General features: G+C 41.6%; 1 protein-coding gene across 1 annotated transcript; it reads left to right on the forward strand.

The window, feature by feature from the left end:
- Nucleotides 1-35: 35 nt before the first annotated feature.
- PAK1IP1 (PAK1 interacting protein 1) lies at nucleotides 36-14,078 on the forward strand. The gene is made up of 10 exons (XM_025382637.1): nucleotides 36-420; nucleotides 2,653-2,815; nucleotides 7,755-7,875; nucleotides 7,951-8,025; nucleotides 8,461-8,513; nucleotides 9,552-9,697; nucleotides 9,792-9,889; nucleotides 12,431-12,530; nucleotides 13,264-13,387; nucleotides 13,545-14,078. The coding sequence occupies exons 1-10, from the start codon at nucleotides 337-339 to the stop codon at nucleotides 13,757-13,759; spliced, it is 1,179 nt and encodes a 392-aa protein (XP_025238422.1). The 5' UTR covers nucleotides 36-336; the 3' UTR covers nucleotides 13,760-14,078.
- Nucleotides 14,079-14,756: the final 678 nt, after the last annotated feature.

Genomic DNA, 14,756 nt, shown 5'->3' on the forward strand with positions numbered 1-14,756 from the left:
CGGAGATGAGGGACTTCGCAGAGGAAGTCCCGCCCGCTCCCCTCAGGCCCAGCTCGCACCTTCCTGCGATATGCCTGCTTGCCCCCGATTTTTTTCTTCTTGCAGGGAGAACCTTCTCATGTGGCATCTTTACTTATTCTCCTCTTGGGAAATCCATGTGACCTCCTTGCGCTGAAAGTGTTTCCACGTTTACAGGAGACTTAAAGACAGCCCTGGAACCTGACGTATAATTCGAGCGCCGATGCAAAAAGGACTCAGACTTTTTTTTTTTTTGGCATCCGGTTCTGTCACCTCCAGGCTGAGCCGGGCTGGCTGAAGAGGCACGTGCGCTGCTGAATGGAGCTGGTCGCTGGTTGCTACGAGCAGGTCCTCTTTGGGTTCGCTGTACACCCGGAGTCCGAGGCGTGCGGCGACCACGAGGTGAGATACCGCGTACCTAGAGACAGTCGGAGGCGGGGCCGGGAAGGTCGGGTTTGGTTCCTGCACAGCAGAGGTAAACATTGGAGCGCCTGCTGTTCACTGGATGATTGGGTGAATGAAACCTAAGAGACTTAAGAGAAAAGCAAACCTTTGAAAACGTAATGGATATTTTATCAAAATGAGACAGTATCTGCCTTTTCTAGTAGACAAAAGGTCCACGGGACACAGAGGAAACCGGCATTTCTGCATACGGACAAATGAGTCGTAGATTGTGGATTTAAGGATCGATCCCATAAGTTGACAGTATTCAGAATTTAATGAAAGAAGATCTCGCTCTTTTGCTGAATTTCTGTCCTGGAATTTTACAAATGACTAAATCTAGATTAGGATAAATCCCGTATAGATAAAGCGATACCAATTCGTTATTTGTTGGGAACTTACGGCGAGCTGGGCGGTGGAGATGCAAAGATGCTGGAGGTATGGATCGTGCCTTAGAGACGTTCCCTACATAAGGGGTGGCGGACTGAGGAGACACATAGATGGAGAGAAATTACAGCAGAATATGATGTTACTAGATGTGTGAATAAATAAAAAGGTCAAATAAATTGCCAGTAGTCAAATAGGTAGATAGGACTATACTCACGACTAGAAATCCGACCTCCTAACGTCTAGCTCACTTTTATTCTCGAAGCAATTCTAAGCATTTTCTAGAAACCCGTTTTATTGAGTACAGTACTTTATGAAGTCAAGGCGTCCATCTTTAATTACTCAGAAAATTTGGAAGTATATCACTTGACCTATTGCTTTTGTTTATTTTGTTTCCTACTCCAGTTATTTGCTCTTTGCCTTTGGCTGAAAAGTGACGTGTTTTGAATAGTCAAAGATGATACTGTCTAATTTTTTTTTTTGTAGTGAAATTACTTAACTATGTTCCAGACACACAGTAGGCCTCACAGCAACCCTCTGAGGAGGATGCAGTTATTCTCGTTTTGCACATGAGGAACCAAAATGTTGGTCCTAGATAGGTTAAGTGACTGCTGAAGGCCACACAGATAATAATTGGCAGAGCTGACCCCAAAGTGTCAGGAGCCCCCAAGGGTCTCTGACATTTGAAACTCTTAACCATTACCCTATACTGCTACTAAATCTAAGCAGCAGCCTAGATAACCTACAATATGTGGATTTTAAAAGGTTATTATTTGATTTAAGGCCGTAGCAGCTTCACAAGAATACTTGATTCAAAGGAGGCCCCCTTGGTCTTAAATGATGGAAGGAGTATCTGTTTCTGTAATTATTAAGGACCTGATTTGCAGTAACACATGTTCAGAGAAGTTTGATGGGTTTTTTTTCTTTTTCGGTTTGTTTTGCAAATACTTTTTGATGCAGTTCCTTCAGTTTAAGGAGTGTGTGTGTGTATTTTGCTGTCGTGCTTCGCACTCATCCAGTCAGACTTCCCATGGCAATAAGCACAGAGTTCCTGAGATTTCATTATTGGTGATTCTCTAGGGCTTATGTTGGTACTCATGGAAGCATACCTTCACTCTGTTGGGTTTTCTTTATAAGACTTGTCGGCCGGGCGCGGTGGCTCACGCATGTAATCCCAGCACTTTGGTAGGGCGAGGAAGGTGGATCACCTGAGGTCAGGAGTTCAAGGCCAGCCTGACCAACGTGGTGAAATCCCGTCTCTACCAAAATTAGCTGGGCATGATGGCTAGTGCTTGTAATCCCAGCTACTCAGGAGGCTTAGGTGGAAGAATTGCAGTTCACTGCTATATGTCAACTGCTTGGAATAGTGCCAGACACATAGTAGGCACTCATCATTTGAAAGAATAAATTCAAATAAAAATTTTAGTATCTGAAAAAATAAATTAAGTCTCACATATAAAGTAACAACATTAAAGAGTTAAAGCTTTGTGTAGGATCTAAAAGTCTTCCCTTGTCCAGTCTCCACTACTGTGTTCTAGAGTGATGATACCCAGTGTTGCCTGCCCACCTCCTTGCTTTACCTTCCTTATCAAGTCTCAAGTCCTTTGTGTAAACTACATGTCATTTTGTAGTTTAACATGTCATTTTTCCCTTTATAGGATCCATTGATAGTTTTCATGAATCGTGGAACAGTTTATCTTTTCAGAAGCAGATAAATGGTTCCATGATTCATGAAAACTGCCAGTGGATAGTTGGTAGAACTGTGGTGTGGCTGTGGCATTCATTGTATGTTTTCATCTTCAACAGCAATGGACTCTTGTGGCTGACTTCACTCACCATGCTCACACTGCCTCCTTGTCAGCAGTAGCTGTCAATAGTCGTTTTGTGGTCACTGGGAGCAAAGATGAAACAATTCACATTTATGACATGAAAAAGAAGATAGAGCATGGGGCTCTAGTGCATCACAGTGGTAAGAAAATTGTATCTCTTAAGATGAGAACGTGGAAGTGTTCTTTACAATTTGACTTCAGTTGAACAATTTGTTTTGTCTACTTTATAGCAGATTCTGTGCTAGAAGATAGAGGAATGTTTTAAAAAATGGTTTCTTAGCCGGGCGCAGTGGCTAACACCTGTAATCCCAGCACTTTGGGAGGCTGAGCGAGTGGATCACCTGAGGTTAGTAGCTGGAGACCAGACCTGTCTCTACTAAAATAAAAAAAAAAAATTAGCCAGGTGTGGTGGCATGCGCCTGTAGTCCCAGCTACTCGGGAGGCTGAGGCAGGAGAATCGTTTGAACCCGGGAGGCAGAGCTTGCAGTAAGCTGAGATTGCGCCACTGCACTCCAGCCTGGGCGACAGAGTGAGACTCCGTCTCAAAAAAAAAAAAATGGTTTGTTGCTCTGGGTTGGCTTTCAGTCTGTCTTGGGAGACAGAAAGGAGGCATTTAACCCAGTCAGAGAGTTAGGGAGTCAGAGTGAGGTTTTCACTGAAACCTTCCTTAAAATGGTATCTGAATTATCTTAAAAGAGAAATGTCAGTTGTTAGGCAGGTAAAGTTTGCAAAGAGGGAGAAAGGACATTCCAGGCAGAGGTGGCAGTATGAGGAGCACAGGTAGTAGCATCATAGCAATATCTAACTTTATTGAGGGCATATTAAGTACCCCTCTGTGTGCCAAGAAAGTAAAAGAGAACACATAGTTTCAAAGATGTTACTTGACTTGCCTGAGGTCTCAAACAGTGGAACTAGAACTTGCACCTAGGTCTGGAGCCCATGCTTTTGACCGCTGGTGTTCATGGGGAACTGTAAGCAGTTCTGGATTATGAGAAGGTTAAACTGGGAGTTTGAGGGGCTGGAGAAGTAGATGGGACCAGATCCTGGAGTCCTTGAGAGAGCCAGGTAGAGACTGAATTGGGAGGGAGGGAGAGGGCAAGCTAGCGAATGAATGATGTGGGCTTGAGGAAAGTACTGCCAGTTTGTATAGGAGGGATGCTGACTGAGAACCCCCACAGAAGGACTGATGAAGGCCTGCGCCATTGGAATCGGCAGCTACGGATTGAGTAACATCAGTTTGCAAGATTTTCTGAGTTTCTTCAGTAATAAGCCACAGATATTTCTCTAGAGAGGGGAAGGTTACTTGGTGTGTGCGGTAGAAGGATTGAGTTACAAAGGAATTAAGAATTTTGGTGAAGGAGTGGATTAGTTTGTCAGCATAGAGAAAATGTGTTGTCAAAGGCCGGGCGTGGTGGCTCACACCTGTAATCCCAGCACTTTGGGAGGCTGAGGTGGGCTGAGCACTAGGTCAGGGGATCGAGACCATCCTGGCTAACATGGAGAAACCCCATCTCTACTAAAAATACAAAACCTTAGCTGCGCGTGGTAGCACGCACCTGTAGTCCCAGCTACTCGAGTGGGAGGCTAAGGCAGGAGAATCGCTTGAACCCGGGGAGGCGGAGGTTGCCGTGAGCCGAGATTGTGCCAGTGCACTCCAGCCTAGGTGACAGAACAAGACTGTGTCTCGGCCGGGCGCGGTGGCTCAAGCCTGTAATCCCAGCACTTTGGGAGGCCGAGACGGGCGGATCACGAGGTCAGGAGATCGAGACCATCCTGGCTAACACGGTGAAACCCCGTCTCTACTAAAAAATACAAAAACTAGCCGGGCGAAGTGGCGGGCGCCTGTGGTCCCAGCTACTCGGGAGGCTGAGGCAGGAGAATGGCGTGAACCCGGGAGGCGGAGCTTGCAGTGAGCTGAGATCCGGCCACCGCACTCCAGCCTGGGCGACAGAGCCAGACTCAGTCTCAAAAAAAAAAAAGAAAAAAAAAGAAAAGTGTTGTCAAGGGCCTAGAGAGCTCTGAAATACAAAAGCAGGTGGAGTGTGAGTGCAGGAAGGCGTGAAAGGGATGGGAAGATGTGAGCTTGTGGTCAGCAAATAGGTTCCTAGAGGTCAAGTGTTATACCGTGGAACAGCTCTATGTGGTAACGACGCCCAGCCTGTGGGTGTAGGGGACTGAAATGCAGGGGAGGCAAAGGTCACTGGAGTTGAAGTCAAGAAGTAGTACTACAATGCCCAGCTTGTGGTTTGGTTTTCCACCCTGGTGGTCAAGGTACCCAGGATAGTGGCAGAATCAAGGGAGAGAAAGACTGAACAGGTAAATTTTTTTCTTCAGTACCAAACATTTTATGCTGTTTTTATTGCATTTTCCCAGGGGACAGAGAATGCGGAGTAACTCAGCTAAGAAAGTTGATTTATTGCAAAGAAAGGTGCCCTTTTCCTACCCAATCTTACATGTATTTCAGAGGATCCACACCAGGCGTTGGTTTCCAGCAGTAAATTTGCAGCCATAAATGGCTTCCTTCTATTAGATGTTCCCTTAGTTTATTCAGACTGCTATAACAAAATACCTTAGAGTGAATAATTTATCAATAATAGAGATTTATTTCTCACAGTTGTAGAGGCTGGGAAGTCTAAAATTAAGGCACCAGCAGATTTTCATGTCTCATAAGGACTGGCGCTCTGTTGTTGTGTCCTCATATGGTGGAAGGGCAAAGCAGCTCCCTACACAGTTTTGTAAGGTCAAGCTCGAGAGTTGGAGCCAGTTTTAAAAAAGAAAACAAACAAAAAAAACTTTTGGGGAGCGGGGGGCGGAGTCTCGCTTTGTCACCCAGGCTGGAGTGCAGTGGCGCGATCTTGGCTCACTGCAACTTCTGCCTCCTGGGTTTAAGCGATTCTCTTGCCTCAGCCTCCCAGGTAGCTTGGATTATAGGCACCTGTCACCACACCCAACTAATTTTTGTGTTTTCAGTAGAGACGGGGGTCTCACCATGTTGGCCAGCTGGTTTTGAACTCTTGGTCTGAAGTGATCCACCCGCCTCAGTCTCCCAAAGTGCTGGGATTACAGGCGTGAACCACCGCGCCCAGCCAAAAAAAACTTTTAGAAGGTCGCAATCCTCTAATCCCGTTCCTGGGGGTTGCCCTCGTGACTTAGTCACCATCACCTCCTAAAGGTCTCACCTCTTAAACTGTCACATTGGCAACTAAGTTTCAGCAGATGAATTTTGGGGGACACTTTCAGACCGTGGCAGACTGTCCATTGCTGCTTTGACAGCTATCTTGCTCTTCATCAGAAGCTGTGCTTTGAGTGATTAAAATATACATTCTTTTTTTCTCTGTCTCCTAGTCCCAGTTCATACAAAGAAGGCTTCTCTCTCAGGTTTGGAAGAAATAAGTTAAATTTGACCTGTCCAAACCCATTAGTACGAGTTCAACAATAAGAAAAGGAATTACATAAAAGGAGTTTAGATTGGGGGGTGAATGAAGTAGGGCTCTTGGTTTCTTCTGTTTCTTGTATAAATCCTTTTTTTTTTTTTCCTTTTTTAATTCTTTTCTTTTTTTCCTTCAACTTTTATTTTAAGTTCAGGGGTACACATGCAGGATGTGCAGGTTTGTTAGCTAGGTAAACGTCCCATGGTGGTTTGCTGTACAGATCATCCCATCACCCAGTGTCCATTAGCTGTTCTTTCTAATGCTCTTTTTCCCCTAACCCTTCCGCTGCCACAGGCCCCAGTGTGTGGTGTTCTTCCCCTGTGTGAGAACATGCGGTGTTTGGTTTGGTTTTCTTTCTTTTCTTTTTCTTTCTTTTTTTTTTTTTTTTGAGATGGAGTCTTGCTCTGTCATACAGGCTCGAGTGCAGTGGTGCGATCTCGGCTCACTGCAACCTCCATCTCCCGGGTTCAAGTGATTCTTGTGCCTCAGCCTCCTGAGTAGCTGGGACTACAGGCGCACACCACCACATCTAGCTAATTTTTGTATTTTCAGTAGAGATACAGTTTCGCCATGTTGGCCAGACTAGTCTTCAACTCCTGATCTCAGGTGATCCGCCCACCTTGGCCTCCCAAAGTTCTGGGATTACAGGCATGAGCCACATTGCCCAGCCAGTGTTTGGTTTTCTCTTCCTGCATTAGTTTGTTGAGGATAATGGCTTCCAACTGCATCTACATCCCTGCAAAGGATATGAGCTCATTCTTTTTTATGGGTGCATACATCCTATTTTAGAGAGTTGCTAATAGATAAGCTTTTTTCTAGGGAAGCAGATGTGGGAAAGCAAACTTTCCAAAGTGAGAAATAGGATAATAAGGAGAGGAAAATATGAACAAATGAATGCGAAATGTGTGGAAATGGATCAAAACAGGTCTGAGTGATAATGATTGGATTGTGGCTGATTGGGTAGCTCATTCACTGTTTAGAAAGTGGAAGTCATGTGGCAGTACACCTGGTTTGTTCCCCAGATTAGCTTGTTAGATGGTTAGTTTTGTTTACTTCTGCTCAAACTTTCCTAGCCAGCTACCTTCTAAACTTATAATTTGAAGAGGTAAAGCAAGGACATGAACTGATTTGTTCAAATGTGTATCTAAACTGGAGATACTCTGCTGAAAATATTTGCATAGATTTGAACAACTGTACTTATATGAAAAAATTTAAGGTATATTTTAGTAATATTAAGACATTGAGGCCAGGCACAGTGGCTCACCCCTGTAATCCCAGCACTTTGGGAGGCTGAGGTGGGCAGATCGCTTGGGCCCAGGAGTTCAAGACCAACCTGGGCAACATGGCATGGTGAAACCCTGTGTCTACAAAAAATACAAAAATTAGCTAGGTGTATTGATGTGCACCTGTAGTCCCAGTTACTCAGGAGGTTGAGGTGGGAAGATTGCATGAACCCAGGAGGCAGAGGTTGCAGTGAGATAAGATTGTGCCATAGCACTTCAGCCTGGGTAACAAGAGTGAAACCCTGCCTCAAAAAAAAAAAAAAAAAATATTGAGTGTTTTACTTAGCATAGCATAGCCTTCAAATCAGAAATGGAGTTTGTATTTAAAATGAATATTATTTTTGCCTATTTTGGTTTTTCTATAGGTACAATAACTTGCCTGAAATTCTATGGCAACAGGCATTTAATCAGTGGAGCGGAAGATGGACTCATCTGTATCTGGGATGCAAAGAAATGGGAATGCCTGAAGTCAATTAAAGCTCACAAGTGAGTTGGGCTCTTTCCCTTTGGCATCGTCGATGTGCCAGTCAAGTTGGGGACTAACTGTTGGTTTCATTATAGAGGACAGGTGACCTTCCTTTCTATTCACCCATCTGGCAAGTTGGCTCTCTCAGTTGGTACAGATAAGACATTAAGGTAAGTCATTAATGCTCAAGAGCATTTTTCTAAGGTGTATCTTTTACTACAGCTCTCCACCATTTAAAAATACTGTGATACAAGGGAAACTTCAAAAACTGGTGAACCTTTTCACAGTGGTAGGATAAAAATGAAAAACTATTTTCAAACATGCAGTTATGCTGCAGTCATCATAGCTGTGAACTGAATATTTTAGAAAGGGAAACCTTTTGAAAATACAATGTATACGACATGTTAAAGGGATATGGGAATGGAGCAAGTCTTATTCCTGCCTCATAAGATTTCATAATGTTGCTGTAAGAAAGATAGCAGGTCTTTTAAATAATCAGTATTTACTAAAATTGTCACTTGAGTAAGTCTTCATTATGCTTGTTCTTTTACGCTTAGTAAAAGGTAGTTGGTGATCACACCATAAGTAAGCTTCCTGTTTTGCAGAACGTGGAATCTTGTAGAAGGAAGATCAGCATTCATAAAAAATATAAAGCAAAGTGAGTATTTTTGTTTGAAATACAGGTTGAGCATTCCTAATCTGGAAATCTGAAATGCTCCAAAATCTGAAACTTTTTGAGCACTGATGTGATGTCTCCAGTAGAAAATTCAACACCTAACCTCATGATGGGTCACAGTCAGAACTTTGTTTCATGCACAAAATTATTTAAAATATTTTGTAAAATTACCTTCAGGCTAGATGTATATGAGACATAGATGAATTTCATGTGTAGACTTGAAACATGAGTTTCATGGGTTTTATCCTCGAGATATTTCATTGTATATATGCAGATATTACAAAATCCAAAACAGTTCTGGTCCCAAGTGTTTTGGATAAGGGATACTCAACCTGTATGTTTTACAGTGACTTATGGAATATGAATATAGATACACATTTTTACGTGTGTGTATGTTACATATTTATTTCTCTGCATGGTGGTGGTGATCTCTGAGCAAATGCCTTGGGTTTCTTTCTTTTCCCATTTTAGATCTAGATTCTTGTTGTGGCTCTGCCACCTGCCTTTGATTTGATTTGATTTGATTTGATTTGATTTGATTTGATTTTTTGAGATAGAGTCTCGCTCTGTCACCCAGGCTGGAGTGCAGTGGTGCTCTCTCAGCTCACTACAACCTCTGCCTTCTGAGTTCAAGTGATTCTCCTGCCTCACCCTCCCAAGTAACTGGGATTACAGACGCATGCCACCATGCTTGGCTAAATTTTTGTATTTTTTGGTAGAGATGGGGTTTTGCCATGTTAGCCAGGCTGGTCTCAAACTCCTGGCCTTAAGTGATCCACCCATCTTGGCCTCCCAAAGTGCTGGCATTACAGGTTTGAGCCACTGCACCTGGCCAACCTTTGACTTTTGGAACCTAGATTGTTTTCTAAAAAACTTAACTTGTAAAATGTGTTATGAAGATAAACTAGGATAATAAATTTGAAAATACACAGTATAAATATTTTCTATTTTTATTATTGCTATGATCATTTTATGTTTTATTTACAAAATAAATAAACTTCGTTTTTTTTCCACTTATAGATGCTCACATAGTAGAGTGGTCCCCAAGAGGAGAGCAATATGTAGTTATCATACGGAATAAAATAGACATCTATCAGCTCGACACTGCATCCATTAGTGGCACCATCACAAACGAAAAGAGAATTTCCTCTGTTAAATTTCTTTCAGTAAGTAATCAGAAATCAGTGACGAAAGTTTGTGGTGATGGTTGGAACTGTTGATGACATTCTGGATGTTATTACTCTTTTTCCTCTCTCCTAGGAGTCTGTCCTTGCAGTGGCTGGAGATGAAGAAGTTATAAGGTTTTTTGACTGTGATTCGCTAGTGTGCCTCTGTGAATTTAAAGCTCATGAAAACAGGTATTTTTACTAATCTCTGGTGTATATGTTTAGTCTTAATAAATGGTATATATGCAGTAGTTTCATAAACCAGGTTATATGTTTTTATTGACAACTGCAGAAATAATCAGACATATCTACACGTACAGTATATGGTATCTGGAGTCTAATAAGATGGTGGAAAATGTTATCTTCCTGGCCTTTAATAATGCAAAAGTGGGCCGGGTGCAGTAGCTCACGCCTGTAATCCCAACACTTTGGGAGGCGGAGGCAGGCAGATCAGGAGGTCAAGAGATCGAGACCATCCTGGCCAACATGGTGAAACCCATCTCTACTAAAAATAAAATAATTGGTGCGGTGTTGCGTGCTTATAGTCCCAGTTACTCGAGAGGGAGAGGCAGGAGAATCGCTTGAACCCTGGAGGCGGAGGTTGCAGTGAGGCAAGATCGCATCTCTGCACTCCAGCCTGGTGACAGAGTGAGACTCCGTCTCAAAAATAATAATAATAATGCAAAAGTGATGAAATTGTTTTCAGGACTGTCATTTGCACAAGATATTTTTTAAATGTCTGTTAGACTTGGAGCCTGCAATCAAGTATATGTGAACAAACAAAAGACTAAACAATCTTGAGCTTTGTTCCCATCTACTTTTGTCCTTTTATGTAATTCCCCTTGCCTACTTCTTCCCCTTTTCCGTGTGATTTTTCTTTTCCTGCAGGAGAAGTGAATTGACGTTATTGAGTTCCTGTTTTGTGCCAGTTTTTATTAACTTTTAATGCTTTCTCTATTTCTAGCAGGTGGATAGTCTCAAAGTAAGTAGTTCAGTGGCTTGGCCAATATTACCCCACTCTTAGGTAATGGAGCTGAGAGCTGAGCCCGATTTTATCTGACTCTTATATCCCTGCTTTTTCCAGTAATTTTGAAAAAGGTGATTTAATATACAGAGTTAGAATTTAATGTGTTCCCTTTGCATGTTCTATGTCTCAAATGAGTCTTAGTTCTTATTTCTTAAACAGTGGTTAAGTTTTAAGAAATCTGTAAGAGGACTGCAGTCAGTAGTATAAAGGCCTTACTCTTCTGCTATATTGGGAAGTAAACATATTCTTCAAGGTCGCCATTCCAGATGTACTAGTAACACTTCAGATGTTTGACCATTCATTTATTTAACAAGTATTCATTGAGCATCATTATGAAATACTACACGAGGTATTTAATGATGAACAGAAAAGATGGGAGCTTGTGCTCTCATGGCTTTTATATTGTAAGGAGGCAATAGATTACAAACAAGCAGATCATTATGACAGGATGGAAATAGAAAAGTAGAGTGATTAAAGATTAACAAGGGTAATTGGTTTAGATAGGATGATGACGGAAGAAGATGTGAGACCTTAGGAATGAAAAAGGAGCTAGTTTTTAAAAGAAGAGAGAGGCACAGGTGCAAAGACCCTGAGGGAGAACAGAGCTTGGTGTATTTTAGGAGCAGATAGAAGAACTGTGTGACTAGGTGAGAATGAGCAAGGAGAGGATGGTGGAAGCCAAATGGTGCCCATAATCATCATAATTTTTCTTACTATGGAAAAATTTAAAAGCATTTAGACTGGTTTAAGGTGCTAACCCTTTAAGACCCGCCACCAGCTTTAGCAACTGTCACTGTGTGGCCAGTTTTGCTTCATCTATATGCCCAGCCACTTCCTCCTCTCCCATGTTATTTTAAAGTAGGTCCCAGTTTTGTAGGGTTTTAAGCCTGGAAGTTACAAGATTTGATTTACATTTTTAAAAATTGTTGGCCGGGTGCAGTGGCTCACGCCTGTAATCCCAGTACTTTGGGAGGCTGAGGCGGGCGGATCATGAGGTCAGGAGTTCGAGACCAGCGTGACCAACATGGTGAAACCCCGTCTCTCCTAAAAATACAAAAATTAGCCGGGCATGGTGGTGCACACCTGTAATCCCAGCTACTCAGGAGGCTGAGGCAGGAGAATCGCTTGAACCCAGGAGGTGGAGGTTGTCGTGAGTTGAGATCCCGCCACTGCACTCCAGCCTGGGTGACAGAGCAAGACTCCGTCTTAAAAAAAAAAAAAGTTGTTAAGGGGCAAAATAGAAGCAGAAAGGCCAATTAGGCTACTTCTGTGATCCAGAGGAAAAATAATAGCGGCTTAGACTAACAGTGGTGGGACTGGAGATGAGGGAAATGGGTGTGTGGGAGAGGCCTTAATTCATCATTTCTGCTGTCTTTTCTCTCCTTACTGAACTTGGAGTTTCTTGTGGTGATGGGCTTTGTTTTACTCATCTTTAGTTCCTTTGTAATAACCTGATTATTTATTATCTGTTATCTTTTCAACTTTTCCTTCAGATATAGTTGGCAGTTGATTTTATCTTGTATTTTGGGCCTGAATATATCTCATTAATGGGAATGTGAAGCATAGTTACGTTTTAAGGCACCTTTCATTGAGCAGTTTGGAAATACCTGAAACAGTGAGAAAGCACTAGTCTCTGTGTGTAGTTTTTAACAATATTAGACTTTTTGGAGGACAGGGTCTTTATGGTGTTAATATTTCTCTCCTAGGGTAAAGGACATGTTCAGTTTTGAAATTCCAGGGCAACATGTTATTGTTACAGCATCGAGTGATGGTTTCATCAAAATGTGGAAGCTTGAGCAGGATAAGGTCAGTGCCTTAACACAATCTAAATGTACTTTAATACAAATCTTGCTCGTAAGTGAGGTGGAATATTTTTTAAGGGTCATAAGACATTAGTCTTTAAATAAACGTTTTAAATCTCTTCCAGGCATGATTGATATTAATGGTTTTAAAATTAGGGTTCCCGTGGAGCTGCCTTGATGGTTGTCATTTCTGAGTGTGAGCTGGCGGTTTCCCAGAACTTGCGCTGCTCTTTTTAGTCAGAGAAGCTCTACTTTCCTCTCTCTTGAGTATTGGAGTTCTCTGGAAGCTCTTAGGTAAAAATACTGCCATTGCTAAAAATAATTTGGAAGCTCCTGATCAATTATGAAATTAACAAACCATTTGAACCAGACAGTTTGGAAAATTAAATTCCCTCCTGTAGTCTCCTTACAGTCTCTCTTGGTTTATTCTTTGTTCTCTCATAAACACATTCTGTGAATATGGTTTGTTGAATGTCTCTTTTTCCAAGGTTCTTTGTTCAGCCCTGGAAATAAGACCTGATTCCTTTCTTTAGAATTTTCAAATTCTGAATACTTCTTAGAAATTGGCTCTGTGAATAACATAGTCAAACCTAACCATGAGTGAACATTATATGTTGCTCCTGAATATCATATTTTGTATTCAAGAAAATATAGGAAGTTTTAAATTAAGGTAACTTGATTATGGAAAAAGAAATGATTGAAAATGCACATTCTGAATGTTTGTTTCTTCTGTTTAGAAAGTTCCCCCATCTTTACTCTGTGAAGTAAACACTAAAGCCAGGCTGACATGTCTTGGAGTGTGGCTAGACAAAGTGCCAGACACGAAAGAAAGCTTTCCTCCAGCAGCAGAGCCTTCTCCTGGTAATCGAATTTGATTGTTCTGACATTTTGAATAATCTGTTATCTCTTAAATTGTAGAAGTGGAGGAGATCCAGATAATTTCACTTTATTGACAGCCTGTGTTTATTTCATTCAAAGGGGAAAACAGTCTTTAAAAGCACTCTCTTTTGTGTTGCAGTAAGTAAAGAACAGTCCAAAATTGGCAAAAAGGAGCCTGGTGACACAGTGCACAAAGAAGAAAAGCAGTCAAAACCTAACACAAAGAAACGCAGTTTAGCGGGTGACAGTAAGAAAGCAGCAAAAGAAAGTGGCCTGGTATCAACCAAGAAGAGGAAAATGGTAGAAATGTTGGAAAAGAAGAGGAAAAAGAAGAAAATAAAAATAATGCAGTGAATCCCAGATGTCTCCTGAAAGAACTCTTTTAGATGAAATCATTCTACTCAAATGTACATTAATTTTCTCTTTTTCCCCCTGAGTAAAAGCAAGAAATTTCTTCCTTTGGAGAAAATATACATATTATAAAGTGACTTTTAGATGGGGTTTTTTTTTAAACAGTGGTAAAATTACTTTTGGCAGACAGTGTTTTATGAATTATGTATCCTGTTGATATATAATATGTTAATGTGTCATGCAATTTTTGTACAAAGCAAATAAAGTTCTTTCTCAAAATATACTGTAAAATGATACAAAATATTGAACACATTCTTTATCAGATTTGGATGAAGGAGTCATTATTCAAAATTTTCTCCTAAATGGGGAAGAATTTAAGAACTGCCTTTAGCCTCTTCAAATGGTAAGTAGTAATTTTAGATTTTCATACCAACAGGACAAACTTAAAAGATTATACATATATAAGATATATATGTATGAAACAAACATATGCTTAAGTGTAGGACCGCGTACCTAAGATTATAGAGAGATTGCCAGGCTTGAAGCTACTTTGCTTCCAAGCAGTAGATGTACAAAATAAGGATGGGAAAATGATCTTTTTTTCTTTTTTCTTTTTTTTTTTTTTTTTGAGATGGAGTCTCACTCTGTTGCCCAGGCTGGAGTGCTGTGGTGCAATCTCAGCTCACTGCAACCTCCGTCACCTGGGTTCAAGCGATTCTTCTGCCTCAGCCTCCCAAGTAGCTGGTAGCTTGAGCCAAGGAGTTTGAGACCAGCATGGGCAACATAGGGAGAACCTGTCTCTCCCAAAAAATCAACTGGTGTGGTAACATGCTCCCAGCTACTCATGAGGCGGAGGTGGGAAGGATGGCTTGAGCCCAGGATGTGGAAGTTGCGGTGAGCTGAGACTGTGCCACTCTACTCCAGCCTCGGCAATGGAGCCAGACCCTGTCTTAAGAAAAAAAAAAGAAAAAGACATTATTGGGGATCCATAGGTTTGAAT

Source organism: Theropithecus gelada, chromosome 4 (assembly GCF_003255815.1).
Source record: "Theropithecus gelada isolate Dixy chromosome 4, Tgel_1.0, whole genome shotgun sequence".
Classification (NCBI taxonomy): domain Eukaryota; kingdom Metazoa; phylum Chordata; class Mammalia; order Primates; family Cercopithecidae; genus Theropithecus; species Theropithecus gelada.

What these genes read in the sequence shown, in the direction of transcription:
- PAK1IP1 (XM_025382637.1), top strand. Translation starts at nt 337, where the DNA reads ATGGAGCTGGTCGCTGGTTGCTACGAGCAGGTCCTCTTTGGGTTCGCT. An exon ending in GGCTCTAGTGCATCACAGTG is followed by an intron (nt 2,816 to 7,754) that starts GTAAGAAAATTG and finishes GTTTTTCTATAG; the next exon opens with GTACAATAACTTGCCTGAAA. An exon ending in CCTCTGTTAAATTTCTTTCA is followed by an intron (nt 9,698 to 9,791) that starts GTAAGTAATCAG and finishes CCTCTCTCCTAG; the next exon opens with GAGTCTGTCCTTGCAGTGGC.